Raw genomic sequence first — 22693 nt, 5'->3', positions numbered from 1 at the left:
CACAGAGCCACATTTTCAGTGAATACATTAACGCTTTTCCATGTCAAAATAAGTGTTGTGCTTGTTACTTGATAAGGGTATTCGCAAGTGGCTTTCAGTAAGAAGTGCTACCCAATGGCAGCTTTCTGATATCAATAGACTAAATGTTTGATGACTCAACCACTTTTCAATCGCATTTCATTCACTCAGTATAATCAGAAAATAGACCCCGGTACGCTTTTCGTGACATTACAACAGCTTAACATCAGAGGGATTTTTTTTCCCCTCACAGCAACAGATGTTGGAGAAAAAAAACTGAGATTATTTTAGTCAGTTTAATTATGAAAATTGACATTTCCCTTTTTAAAAAAATTTGCCGTATCATTTTGTATAATGAAAAGGTTAGATTTAACAGCAGAATAACAGCAATATCCTGGATTTTGTTGGTGTTTAGTGAATTAAATGTATTAAAATACATGTGATTTCTTTGCCTCCTATCTTTGTCATAGTTGTTTGGGGTGTTTAAAGCCAGGAAGAGACGTGGAGGAAAATACCTAAGGTTAAGGATTTTGCAAAACGTCTTGAAAAACTCTAATTGATAACGTGGGAAGGGAATTCAATTCTGCAAATATCTTTATTACGCATGCAACGAAAAAGATCAACGCGGATATAGTTTCTGATGGTGCAGTGTGGTATAATGTGTATTTCATGTAGGTTCACATACTGGAAAAATACAGCTGTTTTCATGCATGAAATGTATGTTATGTGTGTGTTCACTAAGGGGGATTATACTTGAAGGATGAGACATGTCTTTATGCTTATGGTTACCCTTCTTTTTTGTCTCTCCCTCTCTCCCACACCGTCACCCACGATAAACAAAACGCACATCGGTTTATCCTCAACAATCAGGATCGTTCCAGCAACACAGAGCCACACTTCGTCATATTTACATATCCATCCACGGGGGATTAACGGTTTTCAATAGCACAAGTCTGAGGCAATCCTTCACAGGGTGTGCAATTCATGGCAGGAGAATATGAACTGTGAAATATGCAAAACGCACACAAACATCAAGGGTATTCCTGGGTCAACAGCGATTAGATGTCACAATGAACAAGCTTGGGGATGTTTAGAACAATGAGCTTCAAAATGTGGCAGAGTGTGTTGACACTGAATACTGACAGAGTGTGCACAGTATATTTTTCTACATAAATACCCATATTGTGTGTTGAACAGTATATATTTTTTAAAGACCTACCACCTGTTTCGAAAAAGTCTCCAAAACTTTGACAGCCACACTAAACTCAACATCCTAAACAGACAATCCACCATAAAATGAGGTATGTAAAAAGTCCCTGGGAATGTAGGAATGCTGCGGATTGTTATTTCCGTCCACACTGCCACAAATATTACACACAAGTGTTACAAAGACCATTCATGATACACTAATACACATGAACAGGCGAGCGCTGGATCGTCGGTCCACGATTCCAGCAGGAAATTCTTCCAAAAGCCTTGACCAGTTGTCTCCATCCCTCACAGCTCCAGAGGAGGAGCAGGAGGGGAGAGACTAACGCTTCAAAGAGCCAACAGCCAAATTCGACCTGAATAATGTGGGAAAAAGTAAAAGATGGTATCCACCTTGACACCTCTGGCTTCACAGAAGTAACAAAAGATCAACGAGGTCCGCAAAGGCCAACATTACTTCCGTAACGAAAACAAACTGGATAGCTCCCAGCTTGTTGGGATCAACAGAGCTTTCCCCGTATGAGTGTGTGCGTGCAAGTTTCTGTTTCGCCTGCACACAAAATCAATGGGCATTACCATGAGTCTTCATCTCACAGGGACTGAGTAACAAGCCCTGGTATTCAGAATGACATGTAAGCTGAAGCTGATGAGAGGAAGGGGGAAAAAAAAATCGCAGTCTGAGCGTGTCAGTAAACTGCACGGTGAGCGAAAAGTAGTCAGGCTGAAGAGGATTTGGAGAAAAGATAAAGAAAGCGGCAACACTTCAGGGTATCTCCTCTCAGTCTAAATTCCCACTGTTTGTTCTCAGCATTTGACTTTGAAGGGTGGATGCTGCCATGTCTTAAGTTTTGAACACATATAATTTAATTGGAAAGATCTTCAAAGTTGGAGGATGGTTGCATGCTTTCTCTTCACAAAATATATGTGAGGTTATAAAAGGCTACGAGAAATCCCTGACCAGAGCGGAAAACACAATCATGTTCTCCGCTTCGGATCAAATTCAAAGCAGATTCACCGACTGGAAAATGGCAGATGACTGCGCCAGAATGAGAGCCGAGGAAGAGGAGGCTGAGACACCTGCCAGAAAACAAATAAATCAAATGTTTTTTTGAAGTGAGAATCTTTACTGAGAGGCTCTGCGTAAAAGTCCATCCTCCAAACTAGCTGGCGGCACGGACCATTAAGAATTTATTTGAGTATTGCTAAGTAATTGCTGAAAAGCACACACCAATTAGAGCAAATTATGTTAATTCATGGAAACCCTTAATTTTCCGGACCACCTTAACAAACACACACACACCAATCACAGCTAGGACATGGAGTGTTATCTGCATGGTCTGAGCCAAAAGAAGTGAATAGACCTTTTTGACAGCAGCAATGTTGATATGAAATAGTAGAGAGTGTTACCAATGACACTTATTAAGATTCTGAGTCAGCATTTTGGACATCGATAATCTTTGCTCATCTGCAGGGGTAAAGATTACTCTTTCACACCCTCTACCACATACACACTGTTAATATCACCTGCTGCAGCTGTTAAAGATCTCTCCCTCTCCCCAAAAACAATCTTCCCATCTCTCTTCCTCAGGCGGCATCCAGTGCCATGCCACCTTAACGTGCCCCGACTATAAACCTGTCAGCCATGTATCCACATCTCCATCACTTTTTTTTCCTCCCCTCCCTCCTCCTTCTGATTTCCTTTTCCTGAAGGACACTGTGGCTGCCGGTCAATCACTCCCTTCCCCATCTGTGTTTACTTAGACTGAATGTGGACAAGCCACAAAAGCAGATAAAGACAGATGCAAACATGCGCACACACACGCACAAACACGGATGCATGCAGCAGCAGATCCACAGAGGAACTTGGCAGTCGTTTATTTTAGACCGTCTCTCTGAAGACTAAAAGTGCTCGAAAGCCTTGGTATGATTTTCTCCTAATTAGTCTAATGTGAGGCTTGTTAAAATGGCATATTCCAGCAGTGCATGATTGATGACAGTATAGCGTTTTGATTAAGTACTGCTGTCTTCTTTTAGCTCCCTAATGAATGTGTTTATTAATTACCTGAGATGCCTCGGGGTAGTCGCAACAACCTGTTCTGTTCGGTGCTAAAAGTTACAAGCTCCTGCAGTTCATCCATCACCACATTTTAGCTCAGAGAGCAAACAGCTCAATTTTAGCGGCCTGTTGGTTATTTTCAACGCCGCCTTTTCTCACCGTTCCAAAATGGATTGCGCACCACCGAGTGAAACTACATAAAACTCAAAAACTTCGATACCTCAACCAAAGAAAGCAATCAAAAGAGGCTTTCCAGAAAGCTATTTTGCAGACAAGGCCCCAAAATCGAGGCATGGATGTTTGTGCTTCGTTTCTCCCACAGCTGAACTTTTCTATTTAGACCTGTCAACAGTCTTGTTGTGCTCGGTGGTTTGTGGTCAGATGCCGTTTCCTAAATAGAAACCATCTATCAGAGGCTAAGTGGTGGCTGAGAGATGTCATTGTGGTCATGAGTGGGTGACGGCGGTGAAGGAGGAAGTGGTGAAACCACTGGAAAAACAGTTTCAAGAGTTGTATTTATCCTTGTGTAAGAGCTAAGTGGGATGGAGCGAGTCCAGTGCACTTGAGGATGAATAGAGTTAATTTGTATGTAAAAGGAATAAGTAGGAGACATAGAATGTCTTCACATGTGAAGGAAAAATACATTTCTGACACATTTCTATACATTCAATAGACAAGACATCGCTCTAAAGATACATTATGGCACATTTCATAGTGCACTATGAACGAAGTCATGCTCTAAATAAGAAAAAAAAGCAAATGGCTCCAACGTGAAAAGGCAAATATCTGATACATTTTCTCTTTGTCATTACTGATCACACGGCGTGTCATGAGGCACAGTCCATGCATCTTCTGTGTGATGGCTGCATTTTGTAATGTGACCTTTAATGTCACTGCAGACTGTGCAGCAATGCATCATCTTGTGACAATGATGTGTTGTTGATGTATTGGTCCTCTTTGTGTATATACTGCACAAGGGGGGCACATGCCAATAAATTTAAATTCAATACAAAGCACCACAAAAAATATCCAGAGAAATAACCATTACGTTAAATCACAACCTCTGTGACGCTTGAGACAAAAAATTTTTTGCACTGGATAACATCAGGACTATAGGCAGCATTATTGTTTTAGCCACACTAGCAGCTTCGTCCTAGAGATAGAAATATCAAACTGTATGTTGCTCAGTCCAGACTAAATATATTAAATCAAATAAATAAAAGAATATATCTATAAATATAAAATATATACATGATAACTATTAGTAGGGTTGCAAAATTCTAGGAATTTTTAAAGTTGGAAACTTTTCAAGGGAATTAATGGGAATTAATGGAAATAAATAGGAATAAACCAAGAATTTACAAAATTAAAGGTTGGAAATATATTTAAGATAATCTTTTAGCATATCTTTTATTCCTCAATCACATGCACACTGCTTACTGCAGGGCTATTGAAGCCACGACCTCAACATGCACTGTGGGGTAAATATATTTGATGTGTGGTATTAATGTTTAACTTGCAAACAGCACAGGAAAATGTATTCATACAGATACAAGATGAATGAGGCCATCTGTCCCAGCTGCAAATTTCTGTTTAGTGCTAATTAGCAAACGCTAACATGTCAAAGTGAGATAGTGAGCATGGTAAGCCTGCCAAACATCAGCATGTTAGCATGTGTGTAATCTGTATAAACAGATATCTGGCTATGAATGCAGAATCTGTAGGCAAGGGACCAAGACTTTGGCACCAGAAGTCTTCTGGTTTCTGTTCGTAGTTCAAATAGTATTGACCAGTCACTGTCTGTGTGGAGAGCAAAAGATGAAAATGTTTTGCATTATTTCAGTCATCTGTATTAATATGCCTATCTGTCTATAGAGCTTAGCAGAAATGTGTCTTTCTTGTGTATAAAGTTGCTAATCAGACTGCAGAGGAAGTCTTGGCTTGGATATCTGTTATCCGTTTTTTGGACGTCTGCAACACCAGAAGCCCTAAAACATTGGTCGTTGCCCCCAGAGGCTAAATCATTGTCAAATTAATGGATTCTGAAGCCGGAGAGTGGCTGGTAAATTCTTACTTTGGTAACTGTATGAAAAACAGAAGACATTAAAGTTGGCACAGAGAGGAAGACTCGGTTATCTGCTGTATAAACCAACCACACACAGAGGTGCAGCTACCTGTTTGCATTGCAAAATATCCACAGGTTGACCGGTGAACTGAAAAAGGTTTTTCTGCTCCTGCCTGTGGATACATACAGTCTCTGTCCTTATCTACTAATGCTGCTGTGTCACAGCCCTAAAGGCATGTAGACCAGATTGTCTACTAGTTGTGGAAAATATTATTTTCTCAGATGTAAAAAAATAAATGTCATACATCTGAAAGTGAAAGTCTCCACTCTCCTTTGTTACGTCTAACATAAATAAATAGGCTCAAGAAGAGGTTACACATGCAGACAACACACACACAGACACACACACACATCAATCTGAGCTTTTTAATATCTCTGAGACTCCACTAGCACTCCTTTTGTGAGCAATCTTCCCAGCAGCGGCAACACCGTCTGAGAGTCTCCCTGCACCTCCAGCACAGAGGCCCTTCTGTCTGCATCCCTGCTGCCCAGAGCTGCAAAAAGGACGATAGGAGGGGTGACCCAGGCAAGCCCCTGGATCAGGTTCCTGTCTCCCTGGCCCGGTGATACCAGACCTGGCCACCGCAACCCCTCCCACATCCTGCCCTGACAATGGCCAAAGCCAGGGAGAACCCCGCTCTGGTTTAATTGGTAGACAATGATTGCATTCTCCTCCCCCTCCACTGGCCTCTGTCAGGGGAATAGGGGAGTCACACACAGCCTAATTGCCACCTTGCATGGGACAGGCTTAGACAAGCACGGGCCTGGTCCACAATGGATGTATTAACCTCTGTGCATGCTATCACAAAGGCCCAAGTTACAGAGCCACAATGTCCTCTCTCTTTCTCTCTTTCGAAGAACTGTTGTTTCATTCATTCGCCTTGGAGAGACATTCAGGTGGACTGTGATAGATCTACCTGGGAAAAGTCGTTATCTAATGACGGAGCTCAGCTGTAAGGGGTGGTGCAGTGCGTGTGGTACCATTGTTAAGGGGCAACAGTTGATTTAGTGACAAAGTAACAGTGAAGCATGTGTGCTCTGTCAGTTCCAGACTGCTGTAATGAAAAAAATAAAAAAAGGAATCACATCATTTGTGGCTGTCTAAGACCAAACAATTATCCTCATTATAGCTTCTGGGAAAGACTGGAAATTAAAAAAACATCAAGGCCATTAGCAAAGTTTTAGGTTGCACAGCGAGTTGTTGTCTAACTTGTCAGGATAAACTGCAAAAATACAGGGTCTTAATTACAGATAGTATATTCACCAAAACTCTTCAATGACAATTAGCGTTTGAAAATTACCCTCAATTAAATGCAATTTTTCTCATTTAAGGTAACAAGCCGGAGTTATTTTGACACTCCTACTGAAGGTACACGAAATATCGCCTTTATAAGTCAAGGTCTGTTTTCCTGCGCATAAAAATAAACACTCGTTCGTCTAGGATTCATCTCCTGGAGTGAAATGAATTTTCTGCATTCCAGACAAATGCAGCAGCGACATTCCTAGCGGGAAGCTTAGGAATTCCCCCATGCAGTATTTTAGACTATAATGATATGTTAGGATGGCTGAGCAACATAACCATGCAGAGCACTGACAAAAACAAGGTCAGGAGCCACAACAAGCATGCACGATTGCATAAACGGGATTCACTTAGATGTGGTAGAAGAGCAACACACGCTCTGGTCCACAGCCGCACATGCACAAAAACATGCACACGTCAGTCTGAGATTCAAATATCAGGACCAAACCTTTTGGTCTGAAGAATTTTGATCTAGTCATCAAATATCCTTTCAGACTGTGCGTGCATCTATGATTGATAGCTGGAAATCTGATCTGACATCTTTAAGTGGCTGCGTTGTTCAAGGCGTGTACATGTTCATGCAAGCTGGTGCTCCGTCATGTTCTCACACATTAACATGAAGGAAACTACTTCATTTCAAACGACAGGCAAACTTGACGATATGTATAAATGTACATTCTGGTGATGTTAAAATTAAACGCTTAGAAAGAAAAATGCAGTTTTATTCATCTGGTTCTCATGAGCACACATTAGGCTGTCATTAATGGCTATAATAGCCAAGTTAATTGCTGAGATCTAAGGATGTGGTTGCTTTCCAACATGAGCGTTCATTTAATCATAAGGGATGAGAAGAAACCCTTACATTATCCAATTTTCCTTATTTGCCTTAAATGTCTGTTAAAGAAATAATGTAGGGAAATACACTTTTTTGCTTTTTTGGAGAGTGTTAAATGAGGAATTTGGTTAGCTTAGCACAAAGACTGGAAACAGAGGGAAACAGCTAGCCTGATTCTGTCCAAAGGGGACCTACACTCATCTACACTGGCTGTAAGTTGCTAAATATTTTAATATTTGACTTTGTTTCTTCTTCTAAATAAGAAACCTATTTATACTTATACTTAAACTGCTCACAACGTCATACATATGTGTCTTTCAGGTGTCTTGACTCCATGTTTGTCAACATAAATGCTATAAATTATTGCAATGATGGCCAAAATTATACAAAAATAAGACCCAGGTGGAAAAAATGTACTTTCCTGTATGTGTTGTTGTATTGTTTGTCATTGTTTGGTGATTCAGCACTGACATGATCACGTTATTTAAAAAAAACAAACAAAAAAACATGCTTTTATTATTACTCAGGATGCCGACGATTGGGGTCATTACCCATAATCCAGAAGTACACACACACACACACACACACACACACACACACACACCAGTTAAAGTATCATCTCCAACAACACAGCTGGCCTGTAATCTCATTAGACTACCTCGCGGATCTGCCACAGTACACTGTGAGTGCATAAACATTTATTAGACAGTGAGAGAAAACAGACAGAATCTAAAAATATAGAGCAGAAAGGCTTTGAATGGTGGAGAGGGACAAGCCGAGGATTAGTACCGCTTCAGCAAATCAAACAAACAAAGTCCAAAAAGGAGCATGATCGGGAAGGCGGAGACAGAGAGAGAAGGATGGGCAGGAGAGAGAAGAAAAGGAGAGATGGTGATGAAAAATGCCACTTCCTCAGGAGCTGACCTAGTAAAACATTCATGAGAGATGTCTTTATGTGAAGTGTGTGTGAGAGTGGGGAGGGTGTGAGGGGAGTTAAAGGCTTGGGAGTCTAAAATAAGACAGTTCTGTGTTTCAGTGTCTGTGATGCGAGTGTGTGTATGAAATACGAGAAAAAAAAAAAGAAGAAGTTATTTGAGATTCGCGATGATACACGAGCACATTCGGTGCCAGATGCTACACGGCCGACCTCACGAATCAAGAATAGACACTGACAAAGCACGCGAGAGTGAGACACAGAAAGAAAGGGGAACATGAAAAGATGCAACTTGGAACTGGAACAGAAACGAGTCAGTGGAAATTATGACAGACGTGAATGATGTGAAAATGTGTGGCTGCTCTCAAACAGAGACTTAATTATTGATGAGACATAATAATAAGAAGAACACATTTAGATGACTGACACTTCAATTAAAACATCACACACTGAAATTCTGCAGCAACACTTTATTAAGGCTTTAGTAAGCTAACTCAAACACTGTGTGTGTGTGTGTGTGTGTGTGTGTGTGTATGTGTGTGTGTGTGTTGAGGACTCTGCAGATGTAACAAACCATTGGCTGCAGCTGGTTACGTGACTGTTAAAGCATTACACTAATTAACCGGCTCATCACAACCTACATGAGGTCAATGCATCACAGTGCCCACACACACACACACACGCACACACACACACACACATGCACACACACATGCACATAAATGTACATGCATGGTTACAGCTATAAACACTTCATGTTCAAACACATCCGAACAAGCCACGTCATTTGCTAAGCAACATCACAGTGTGAAGCGGAGAGAGATCAACACTTTCATTAAGTGGGTTTGTTTACATAGTTGCCAGAAATAGCGAAAATCTAAATAAGAGTATAAATGAGGGCAAAAGAAGAAGAAACAGAGAACCAACATGCGTGGTTAAAGTGCTGAGATTGTTGACATTACAACAGAATCTGCCTGAAGCTTGGAGGACACAAAGCTCTTTGATAGACTGAATAAAGGAGAAGGAGTAGAGAGGTCAGGAGAGGATGAAAGAAGAGCATGCAGCGGGGGAAGAGAAAAGAGGCTGTGTAAGATGAGCAATCCTCAGCCACATTAGAGCAGCTTAAAAACCAAATTAATCTTAAAGACTTGAGGAGGGAGTCAGTAGTGCCCAGAGCCTAAAGAAGAGCCTTTGGGCCTGCCCCTCTTCTGGCTGCAAGTACAAAGCTGCATGAGAAACAGATGTTATGAACGCCTGCACCGCAACACTCTCACTCTGAGTGAGCGTGTGTGTGTGTGTGTGTGTGTGTGTGTGTGAGGTAGAGACAATAAAATGTAGAAGAGAGATGAGAGGGGGAAACTCAGCAGATAATGCTTGACAGCAGACATTATCTTACCCTCAGATGTTTCTCTGTGTCTGATTTCTCTGGCTTAGGGAAAGATTGTGGTTACGGCAAATAAACTATGATCAAGGTGTGGTTGGGGTTAGGCAAAACATTTGGTTAAGATTGGAGAAGACTGTGGTTAATGAAAAAGGCAAATCATAATTGCAGGTCTGCGATGGGATGTAAACGCCAGGCATGCCCGCACTGTAACACGTTTCTGTAGTTTGAAAAACCGAAAAACAGTAAAACCACCCACCACAGAACGGGCACACTGCTTCCTGCACTGGACATACATCATAAGGTGAGAAACTCCTAGATATACTGGGCTGCTCTACCATAAATAAAGCCTTAATAAATCATATCTGATATAAAAACAGCAGGAAGTAATTTAGATTTCTAGATGCAGGACATGAAGTTAAAAGTTGCTCTCATCCCCTTTTTCATTAAATATAGCAACTTCTGTTTTGTGTTTTTAAATCTAAGTCAAAAGCTAGTCTTGGCCTAAAGCCTGGTAGATAAATCAAACGTAATGAGGTTCAATACTTTTATTTTATTCTCTTTTTAAACTGAACTAAATAAGCATCGATTGCATTCAAATTGTAACATTTCGAAATAAATAGCGAGTCTCACATTACCACATGACATTACCAAGAAAAAGCAGTGACTAATCCGAACACGGACGCCAACACAGTCACTGTCTGCTGGTTTTTGCTGTCGAACAACACTGTTAGGCAACATTTCACTGTTTCTCTGTCTATGTAACACGGTGTACACACAGTGGACAGGTTTTTATATCAAAGGCCACATTCAGACAAAGTCTGCACTGCATTCATCTGAGTCAGGGTAGTGCATTTTGGCTGCGGTGATGCAGCCTCTGGCAAAGTTGAGCCAGGTTCAACTTTTGAGAAAAAGCAGCCCTGACCTCACACTGTGGTGGCCAATCAGATCATCATACCAGTCAAACCCTCTACAGTCAGCCTGAAATGTCTCTGAAACTGAGCAACATCCAGGTGGAGTTCATGGACTTAACTCTGATACTCTCTGTTTTGTTCTTGGCTTAGCTTTTTCCATGTAGACAGCTTCTAAATCTGTGCCTGGCTCGTAGTTTACACTGCAAAATAGAGATCAGAAGAAGTTTCCTTTGGTTTGTGTCCAATGGTGTGAGATAGAGGAAGAAAGCAAGCTCTGGCTGAGAGATCTAGACAATGAATAAGAGTGGGTTGGCGCCAGTATTGAGAAAGCTGGTATATCAGCAAGATGAAAAGTCCACGATTTGGTCTAAATACAGTGAACTGGCTTTGCTACAACTGCCGAAGGAACAGCATGATCACAAAGAAGAAGAAATAATGTAGTGTGAAATTCTGGAAATTCACTTATTTGCATTCTTGGTGGGATTTAAATGAGAGGATTGGCTTAGTTTAACATCATGACCAGAAACACAGCTAGCACATGAACAGACATTTGAAACTAATTTCCTTGATCTCTGTCTGCCTGTGAACAAATCACACCTGCTCTCTACAGATTGTCATTGATTTCAACAATCAGGTCAGCCAACATTGCCTGGCACCCCTGCCAGCTGATTGGTCTAGGGTGCTTGTGTGACATGAGTGAACTCAATGGGAAGGACCGTGAGGTCGCTCCGATGCCAGGTCAGCACAGCAGTAGCTGCTGAAAAACATGAAAAACCTGCCCAACACCGTTCAACCAAAAAGGCTGATAAAGCCGTGCAGGCAAAGTTTACATAATCAGCATGTGAAAAGATAGATGTGACAGCTCAGCTGAAGCTCTTTATAATATGCAAGATCGAGGTCAGAAAACTTAATTGTGAACGAGAACGTGAAAAGATTTGACGTTTCATCATATTTGAAGTCTCTTTATGCGCTTCGAGGCTTTTGGACTTGTCACAGTGAAAATCGTTAGGGGAGTGTTAAATGGTGTGATTGGGAGTGAATGAGATTTTTTATTGTGTGTGCAGGCAGATTGTGGGCTTGCAGTCATCACCTCCTGTGTAATATACAGCTTTGACCGAGCGGCTACAGCTGCAGCTTGGCTCGCTGCTCGCGGATTTTCCAGTACCAGCTCTTGGGTGATGGAGGGTGAGCGAACTCCCTAACCCCCCTCAGTGTCCCCTTTCTCTTTACAGCTTGTGTGCATATGCTTGTGTGTGTGAGCAGCAGCTGTGCGAACAGCTGTCTATAGTAACATGCTTCATCTTCAGCACACATTAAGAGATGAGCTCAGGCGGCACCTCGCAAAAGTGTGTCCAACTTACGAGAGCCGGCGGCATTCTTATGGCCGTTGTGGGAGCTCTTCAGGGTGACATTCTTATACAAGTGACTACCAGTGGAAGAGGAAAATAACAATATATTAAGATAATGGAAAAGATGTCTGTTATTCCATGTGGGTGGATTCAGAAGAGCATTTTGTGCTTGTGCAGTGCATGTCGTATGCATACATTTTTGCGCATGCATGTGTATGTAATCATGCCGTATTTATCCCTGAAATGAGATGTTCAGGTTCTCAACAATGGGATCAGGACGGATCTTCTGAAGGATCCATGAGATTTGGCTTTTTTTCCATAGTGTTAGACTATCTTTTCGTTGGGTTTCTATTCATGTTTGCAACTGAACTACAGTGACAACTCAATCTGTGACGCAGATTGTCACTTGGTCCACAGATGCTTGTTGTCGAGTCACAAGTTTTACAGCACTGCGATCTCGGCCTATGGACCTAAAATCTTTAAGGCTGCAGAGGATTAGATGGCATCTCTTGTGTGGAGGAAATATTTGTAGTCAGCAGGTGAACTCAAGCCGTCAAAGATACTTCATGAACAGCTGCCTTACCTCTTGCTGCACTTTACATGAATGCATGTAAATCAGTAATGAAAGCATTACTGATCTTTCGTGATCAGATCAATAACCAGTGCAGGGCTTAGATGGCTTTAGTCCTAATGGGATTCCCCATCTGCAGAGAGAGGATCCGTGGAGGTCAGTCATAACCCAGCTGGGGCACAGTATAGATGATGAGGCCCTCCGATGGACTTGTGGTTATGAAACAGTCTGCAGATGATAGAGCAGCCTCTTGGGCGTTGCAGCTAAGAGGCTCTGCAGCCAAACCCACTGGCTTTACAAGCGCTAACAGCCCAAGCTTGTCAAAGTTGATCAGGTTCATGCAGATGAGGATGTATCCTAATTCCCCACGGTCCTTAAGGATGGGCATGTGTGTCCTATAAATATGTTCTAGCACATGTCTTTACATGTAATGAAGTCCGTGCGCTGATATAACAGCTCTCGGCACAACTAGGGCATGCACACACAAACAAACAGGGACGATCAAAGTCATTTCTGCTATTCTTGCAATGCATAAACCGTTTTGAACTGCGAGATCATCAACAAAATCAAAGGGGAGGGGGAGATGGAAGCAGACTTGTCAAACAGAGTGTGATGGAGAAATTAATTCTTTCTTTGCATATCTGAGGCTTACACCTCCTTTCTCAATCCCCCAACCCTCCATCTGATAAATCCAATTAGACTGACATGAACATTCGGTATACACACCACAACCCGGGATCTTGGCAGGAGATGGGTAGGATAGGCATCAGGGACTTGAGCCAGACAGACAGGGAGGCCTGGCATGGAAGGTCTACACTCTGCCTGTAACCTGGCTCCAGCTGGAAGACTCAGTTCCTCGACAGGTTGGCAGTGATAACCGCTTCCTGACCCTCTAGTCTATCCCCGCTGTCTTCCAGTACCAGACATCTCTCTTTTCACATGCCACTTCATTTCTCTTCCTTCCTCTACAGCCCTTCGACCCTTTTGCTCACAGCCATCTCATATCCCCATCTTTAGTTCAAACTGAATCTAATTTGTCTTCATTCATTTTTGTTGGCTCAAGGAAAGATTTTCGCATGGCGACACCATGAAATTCATCCACTTTTTACTCCTGTAGTCAAGGCATTATGATTCATATAGATACCTGCTGTTCTACCTCTTGAAAATGATTTACAATATCCACAACTATATTTGTAAACAATTGTCAGATCATACTTCTTGGGAGGGCATGCATCTTAATTACATTTGGCTAGTGCAATTTTTTTGTGGGGGTAAAACAAGCCTTTGTGGACCTAAAACACACACAAATTGCAGTTTGAAAAACATCTTCTGCCCTGTTGTGGGCACCCACTTTAAATCACCAAACACAATCACAGAGTTAGTCTGACAGATGAAAAAAAACCTCCAAACTTTTTTCCCAGAGCTGCACAGAGGAAACATCGTGTGGAGGTGTCTGGCAAGCTGTCAGCTCGAGCAGTCTCCTGGCCCATGCCAGTGTTCGGATTTGCATTCGACTCAAAGGAGGCCTGAAACATCAAAGCTGCTTTGAATCAAAGCCACTTGATGCTGCACATTGGGACAGGTGAAGTGAAACAATGCAACACAAGCATTGCTCTGAACTACCATACCCAGAATGCACCACCGTTCCGAAAATAAAAGCGGGACACATCAATGCCATGATAGAAACAACAAAACCTCATGAAGAGCTTTCACAAAAGTGGAACAAAGGTTATCTTTCTACATTGTTTCTCTCTGAAAAACCCTGATATTTTTGTATTTCCGCTCAGAGGACTTTTGTATAATATCTGTAAACACTGGAGACAGATGAGTGTGACAGTCAAAGCAAGGACTCTGAATAAAATATGACAGGCTAAATAAAGAGCTGCAGGAATCTGTGGCATATAATTCAGAAAGTGACGTGCAATTACTGTCAAGACAGTTTCTGACAGCGACTGAGAAAGACTGCTTTACTTCTATCTACTGTAAGACATCAGCATGTTTCTTCTCACATTCAAGTTCACTGGACAGAGTGTTACAGTATATATCCGATCCCTGCTAAGTTTCCAACATCATTTAAGAATGAATCATTTAAAATGAAACTTGTAGCACGTATAATTTAATCATCTGAAACTGAGACTTTAATCTTTCTATCAGATGAAGGTATATTGAAAAATGTGGCCATAGATGTACTATTTCAGTGCTCAGCTGGTGGCCACAACTTGTTATCAGATATGCTCCTGATGCCTGCTGGGTGTAGATGTTAACTTGAAAGGTTTGCTTGTATGAAAGGTACAATAGAGGCTCAGATTGTTTGTTTGGACCATATTCTCTGAGGCTAATGTAGTATACAATACTTCATGTTGACCTTACAATTATGCCAAGTTAGGACACGGATAAATGACTCATTTGAACATGTGCAACTCTGAACTGTTGCTGCCGTTTTTCTGTATATATTAAAAGGATAAGGCTGCACTGCATTCAGGTAAAAAAGGAGCTGACTAAGGGCTATGAACACCAAACACTAGGTGAATAAACTTTGAATAAACTTTGCAGCCTCTCTATAAATCAAACTCTGACAGTGAAAAGATATTCAGCAGCAACATTTAATCATTCATTTTCTATCTGATGTTGAACTCACAAGCCTGAACTCCTTATCACCACACTAATGTGACTTTGGCCGCGGAATCATCACAAACTATACCTGTGCAGGTTGTCAAGATATGCCGCTTTGAGCTTTCACGTGCATCACTCACCAGATCTGCAAGCAAACACACACAAATGCCTTCTCTGTCTGACTCTACCTCTTTCCCTCTTGTCTCCCTCTCCCAGAATCTAATACACCGGGGCTCTCATGTGGAAAACCATTCTGAATTTCATAGCAATCAAACCAGACTCCTGAGCAATTACTTCTGATCGCAGCCCAGTTGGCCTGACCACCGTTTATCCATATTGGCATGGGAATTCATTGGGCAAAACTCAGACGGCTGAGAGAGAAGGCATTTCTTTTTCTTTTTTTTTTCAATGTGCAATGCGCCTTTCCCAGCATATATGACTCCCCAAAGACGTCTTCACGATGGCTCAATGCTCGTTTTAATTAACACATAAGCCTGTTGATGTTAATTAAAAAGCAGACAGAAAAAGATCACACAGAGGGGAGAGCTGTGTATCTGAACGCATTGGAAGATGCAGCGAGGAGGGCTTGGCACTTATTCAGATGAGATTTCCTGTAGCCCTCTTGAAACATATGTATTATAATCGGGCGCATTGAACCAAGTGTATCAAACAGATTTTTGGAGTTAGTTATTTAAGGGGGAAATACAGATTTGCTGCAATCTGAGAAATGCTATAAAAACTTTTAACAAAGGTTGTTTGTATGATGATGATTGCTGTAAGCTGATATGTAAATGTCGTCTACCTGTGCCATCATACATGTCAGCTGCGGCGCTACTTACTTCATGGGCTTGAACAGCGCCTGTCCGTAGTTCTGGAAAGTCATGATCAACTTCAGCTGGGTGCCTCCTGATTTCATGGCTGAGAGGAAAACAATCAAGATGTCAGATCAGTATTTCAAGCACACACACACACACACACACACACACACACACACACACACACCCTCCAAATATACTCATACGAATGCACAGCTGTTTCATTATTTGCTAATTTGGAGAATGTAATTTTGCATGAATGCGTAATAGAGCTATCACATCTGCTGACCAATTTGCCAGACACTGTACAATCAAAGTGCGACTGTGGCAGTTAGGAGCTCGGTGTGACTGAGAGCAAGACGTGGCAGGAAAAGCATCTGCTAAAAGCTACGGCTAGTTTGTGGTTTGATGGAGGGATGAACATGGAAATGGACAATTTAGCGCGTGTGCAGCGTGCTTGTGCCTTAGACTGTCTGACTCTGTTGATAAATGAATAAACTGACCCCCATGATCCGTGTGCACATGTACACGTTCTGCACAAAACACCTGATTCTGACCAGATGTTTCTCTGTAAGGGTTGCACACATCGTCAGCGATTGCTCACACACATCAGACTCTCCTCTCTCTCTCCCACCACGCTGACCTCCTGTGCCCCTGGGAGAGGAACCAGGGCACATGTCTCTGACGATCAGTCATATCCTCTGTGTCTCCCAGAGGCTGATGGAGACACGCTGTGAGCTTCCTGCCTGCCTCTGGCTCAAACAAAGGGACCGCCAGGCCTGTCTAAATGACTTGTATTTCTGTCATAATGGACAGGCTTTGGGGGGATTTGCCCATTTATTACAGCGCATTAACTTGAGCATATTACACAATAGAGTGCGTCTGCCTAACCCCAATATCAACATAAGCCCCCTGTAGTGGACCCACTTACTGACTGGCTTACTGGCTGAGGAGCTGGCTGCACACTACCCCCTGCTCCAGACTGTCTTTTGTGTTTATTGACTCTCTTGCTGTGTCTCTTAGAGCTCTCTCAGTTTCTTCCTCTGTTTGTATCTCTTTCTTGTTTGTATGTCATCCTTTTACTCTCACTCTGTTATGCTCCGTCTATCTCACTTTGCCTCCCCATTTACCGTGACGCGTTTTCAAAAGCTTTTCTGTATTTTACAACCACTGTTGCAGAAAGTACAACCCGCATAACATCAGGTCAGAGTCTTTTCTTTTTTTAAACGACAGATAGACGGACGTTGAGTGAAACTGAAGCCAAAGAATACACTGTGAGCATTAAGGCCTTCACATGTGCTGGATTTGCTGCAGCCAGGTCAAGTGCATGGTGCCCCCTGAGTAATCTTTGAACTTGGTGCAGCTATACAGCAAGCCTAAAACCTTTAAGAGATTGCAAATGACCGAACTACGTTTTAATGCTGTGACCTTGAACCCCTAAGCCACAATCCTTGAGGGACTGACCTCAATTCTCTGCTCGGTGCTGGACGTTTCTATAAAAATTTTATTTCTAATTGAAAGCTACAAAAGGTAATCCCTTGTGAATCCCACCCATCCTGGAAAACACTCAGCTGATTGTTTCTCTGGATTGTATCAGCACTGACATGCAATTAAACATGACTTGAACTTCAACAAGACATGCTTCTGATTCGCCTAAAGGCCATCTGTCTCATTGCGCGTGTGCAATCATATGTGACCTAACCGTCTATCTCCTGCTCTCATTTCTCCAAGCGTCCACAAACAAATCGATGTCCCTGTCCTCTTTTCTAAACCTCCGTGTTCTTTAGCCTTTTCAGAAAGCTCCAGGCCTCACCCACCACCATCAGATCCCCCTTCCCATCCCAATGCCTTGATGATAAATCCCCCCTGCTCTCACCTGTGCCACCACGCTCTACTGTGCGTATGATTTATGAGTCTGGCTGAAGACTGAACAAAAGGCCACAGAGAGACAGACACAGAGAGAAAGAGGAGAGGGAAGCACTTTTGTGAAGAAAATGCTGAACAGGGAAACTTTCTAATGCTGTTTCTGTTTTGCAATTTTAGTGAGACAGATAAGTGGTAAGTGTGTGCACCAATTACGTTGCACAAAAGCTGTAATGTATGCTCCCAGGCACACACACACACACACACACACACACGCATACTGCGCTGTGTTTTCTTTTCAGCAGACAGACTCTTTTTTATAGGTGTGTCTAGGCACAGATTGATGGTTTATATATCATAAACACAGGGGACAAAAAACACACACAAACTATTAAAGTGTAGACTGAGAGGTGTAGCATGAATGATTGTGAGCTGCCTGTGAGAGATGGAGGGACTAATAACAGCGAGACTGTTGAGACGACGTCAATAAGAACACAAACAGCAAGATAACAGCAGTATTTTGGTCTTCTCTGTTCAGTTTGAATCGAATCCAAATAATTAACATTTCATATTGTTGTTGGGATTATTTATCACAGTTATTTATCACACATATTTTCACACTGAGACAACATTTGGCCAAGAGCGGTATAATTAGATACTGGAAAAACTATAATAAAGCACTTTTATAGTGTATCATTTGCAGTGAAAACAGTGGAGAAAAACACAAATCAGTCGTACAGCAGACCAATCTTTTAAAGAACAGAGATTAGTCCAATAACTTGCAGAAGAGACTTATTTTCATGGCACTTTCAACAACTTTCAGAATTTCAGCTGCAGTGCGATATCGCAATGCTCAAGTTTGCAATCTTTTGCACTTATTCATCCACTTTAAAAGCAAAGTGTCTCCAAATGGAAAGACAGTAATGGATATTCAAGAATGAAAGCAATGTTTAGGCCTTCAGACTGGAAGGTAATTCTTCTTGAACGGTCCATCTTTTTTTCCCCCATTAAGGTTGCCTGAAGATGTTTAGTAGCTATGTCGAATATTTTAGGTACGTTTGATATTTTCCATCTACCCATCTGTCATCCATTCACACTTTCAATTCACCAATTTTGCATGTTCTCTTTTAAAGTTGGTCAGGTGAAATAAAAAGCTACATATCGTGCATTGGGTCCTTCAGGGGATCTATTAATGATTAAGTCATTAAGCAGCTACAACACACATCTTAACCAACACTTTCTTTCTCTCTCTCTCTCTCTCTCTCACACACACACATACACACTTGCATTATTTGATAAAGATAGATTGTTAGAATCTATATCAAGCTCCCGGGAGAAAAGGCAGCTGTACACAGATATATAAATCGCACGCATAAGCAGAAATACAGGATAAATGTGTCAGATGTGTGTGTGGGTGTGTGTGTTTGCGGCTTCCTTCTCACGTAAATGCACACACAGTAATACTGTACAAACAGGAAGTCACAGCCCATGATTCATTGTATACACATGGCATATCAGCTGGACACACATCACTCTGCGGTTCAGTTTGATTGCTGATACTGCTCCCAAGATTTAATGCAGGTTTATATTTCAATAAACAGACTTTATGTTGTATTTACCCAACTGAATTTCACACACACACACTTTGGTAACACAGCTCTTCCTGACTGACTCACCCACGCTGGTGACCCTCTGTGTGACCAGGTCCTTCAGCAGGGCGTCCAGCACAGGACTGTGTCTGGAGTACAGCTCGTAGCGGTTGATGCCGATATGAAAACGTAACCAGTTGGGGTAAGACTCTGCCGTCACTTCTCCTGTTGGAGAGAACTCATCCTCCTCTTCGTTCCCCTCCTCGTTGTGCCTAAGACATGGGAGGAGAGGGAAGGAGAAAGAAGTTGTTGTGCAAGCAGATTCGTGTTAAGATTATTTTTAGTCTATGACTGATGATGACAGTATTTGTTGCACTAATACAACAGACTCAATTCTAATAAAACATGGATTTCTTGACTGTTGGCTAAAATGCAGTTTTACTTAAAGAGTATTTAAAAAAATCCAGCACTAAGTGGCATGCCTATGACAATAGGAGAGATGGGTGGATGCAGCAGATGCATGAATGGACATTATACTGATAGATAGATAGATAGATAGATAGATAGATAGATAGATAGATAGATAGATAGATAGATAGACTTTAATGATTACTAATATGAAGCAGACATGAAATATCAGATACTTTTGGTCCCTTGCTTGCATCCCATCAAACAGCCTGACTGTCCCACTTGTAATCCCATAAGTTGAACAAATTCCCATCGGCTTACCATCCCTGGTTCCCTGCTGCTCTGGGATAAAACCTGATGTCATTGTTGACGTTAAACAAGGTGTCATCGTCCGTGAGAGGAGGAAGGACATGAAATATCAGATACTTTTGGTCCCTAATATGAAGCAGACATGAAATATCAGATACTTTTGGTCCCTTGCTTGCATCCCATCAAACAGCCTGACTGTCCCACTTGTAATCCCATAAGTTGAACAAATTCCCATCGGCTTACCATCCCTGGTTCCCTGCTGCTCTGGGATAAAACCTGATGTCATTGTTGACGTTAAACAAGGTGTCATCGTCCGTGAGAGGAGGAAGGTCAACCTTGTATAAAGGATGCTCAAACAGAGCAGCCAGCCTGGAGACACCGTGGGCAGGGACCGTCCGACCCCCGCTCGCGTCTCCGATGAGCGGCTTGTGCTCCTCCGCCTTCCCAGCGGACGGTCTCATCCGCCTGAAGGACTCGGCTCTGTCCGCGGCTGCGGTGATCTTTTCCAGGGAGTGAGACGTAAGGTTGGAGCTCGGCTCGTTGCTGAAATCCTGCAGGATTCTCAGCGTGTGCTTGTTAGGCCAGCCGGCTTCAGCCGCCGACCTGGCTCGCTGCTTTCCCCAGCCCTGCGACTCTGCGCCCGGGTGGTGTGCGCACTGACAGCCGCCGTCTCCGCTGTCCGCTCCCGCCGCTCGCTTCTCTAGTTTCGGTAACAAGTCTATCATGATGTGCATGGTGCACGCTACCAAAAACACCATAAGTATCAACACTCTGAATTTACGAAACAAAATCATCTTTATCTTTTTTTTTTTTTCTTGACAGAGTAAGCTTCAAGCGCAGCGCACCTCACAGCACCGACATGGATGTCCAACAGTGTTATACGATGACAAAGCAGCGGTTTGATTTACTGTGATCACTGCACACATAATGCCTATGTTAACAACTCCATCATGTGCTCACTTTATTATTATTATTATTATTATAGTCTTATTTTTTTTTTTTTTTTACAATAGTCCCAAATCTTCAGTCCGAGACAGGTGGACGCTCCGACACATTGTGCACACTGGATACTTCACTGGCAGCGGCTCAAGAAGTGCTCCTAATTCATTGCCTTGTTGAATAGGATACAGTGTCAGGAGGACGGACCACTAAATGAATCGTTAAGAGGTAACAGGAGGGAGAAGAAGAGGAGGAGGAGAAGGGAAGGGAAGGGGTGGGGGAGTCCAGTTAAAAGAACCGAAATTCTTCCTCAAATCGGTTTCCTTGTGGAGTGAGATGTCAAATGTGTCATAACTGTCTTCTGAAGGAGGAAAAAGTAGCAGGGGAGATTGATATAGTCCACAAAAAACACCTCTAGCCTCCTTTGAAATTTAGGATGAATTCAAAATTTCAAATAAAGAAAGTGTGGGGGGGAAAAAAACAACAACATCCATAGAAATAACAGGTGATCCGCTGAGATGCTTGGATGCGGTCCCGCTTCTCCAACCGGAGCTGCTGCTGCTGCTGCTGCTGTTCACGAGAAAAGGAAAAAAACCCCTCGCTGAAGTCAAATCAGAGACTGTGGCAGGTGTAGGGATCCTAGTTGTCATTTGTCCCCCTTAACACTGCCTTGTCTTCCTTCCAAGTGTTCATCCAGGGTGGGGTGTGTTAAATATTATGATCCAAGCCCTCTGAGCCCAGCCTCGGTGTGGCGTCATGAGGGAAAGAGATTGGCTGCGTCTGCACATACAAGTAGCACTAGTGACATGAAAGGCGAGCTTCAGGGGAGGAAAAGCTGTGGACTGAAAACCCCCCCACCTCTGAGGCTGCAACTCTCCTTTACGCAGCCAGAGGGCGTTGGCACAACCTGAAAACACTGCTGGCTGTATCCAATACATGAGCTGAAGGATGTATAGTGTTCTTCACAATAAACTACTACTCATAAAAGTCGACTCTAAAACTCACTGTTACATTTATGAGAGGCTCATTCAACAGATACTCTCCAGTGTAGACAGATAAGGACTAATATTGGTGCCGGATACAAGCCTCTGCACTGGAAACTTGTTTTAAAGCAGCTGCTTATTGATTACTCTATTAATCAGGGGTGGCTTAGGTGGTAAAGCTTCTACTAATCGGTGGGCTGGGTTCGATTTCTTCAAGGGGAAGTGTTCTTGGCATTAGACTGAACCCCAAAATGCTCCCAAAGGTTGTGTGACGTTGGTGAGCTTGGTATGATCGTGAGCGCTCTGTGTAAAGTATCACACTTGTCGATCGTATCACTTGTGTAAAGATAGTGAAAAGATCTCTTCACAGTTTCACAGGGCTCAAGGAAAAGTCATGAAATGTTTTCATTTATAATGACAGAGCAGCTTAAGTGTCACATTTAACAGCTGAGATCGGAAAATGTTGATTATCAATCAATGTA

General features: G+C 42.4%; 1 protein-coding gene across 1 annotated transcript in view; it reads right to left on the bottom strand.

Annotated features, from left to right (window-relative positions):
- The window catches only part of fam20ca (FAM20C golgi associated secretory pathway kinase a), a 35661-nt gene extending 13499 nt beyond the window's left edge, over positions 1-22162 (bottom strand). The window contains exons 1-3 of the mRNA XM_027285525.1: positions 20533-22162; positions 19660-19844; positions 16145-16223 (exon numbers count right to left, since the gene is read on the bottom strand). Of these exons, the coding sequence (XP_027141326.1) occupies positions 16145-16223; positions 19660-19844; positions 20533-21083 (815 nt within the window). The 5' untranslated portion in view covers positions 21084-22162. The remainder of the gene's footprint in view (positions 1-16144; positions 16224-19659; positions 19845-20532) is intronic.
- Between the last annotated feature and the right edge of the window lie 531 nt (positions 22163-22693).

Source organism: Larimichthys crocea, chromosome XII (genome assembly GCF_000972845.2).
Source record: "Larimichthys crocea isolate SSNF chromosome XII, L_crocea_2.0, whole genome shotgun sequence".
NCBI lineage: Eukaryota > Metazoa > Chordata > Actinopteri > Sciaenidae > Larimichthys > Larimichthys crocea.
This window is presented reverse-complemented; position numbering and strand designations above follow the sequence as displayed.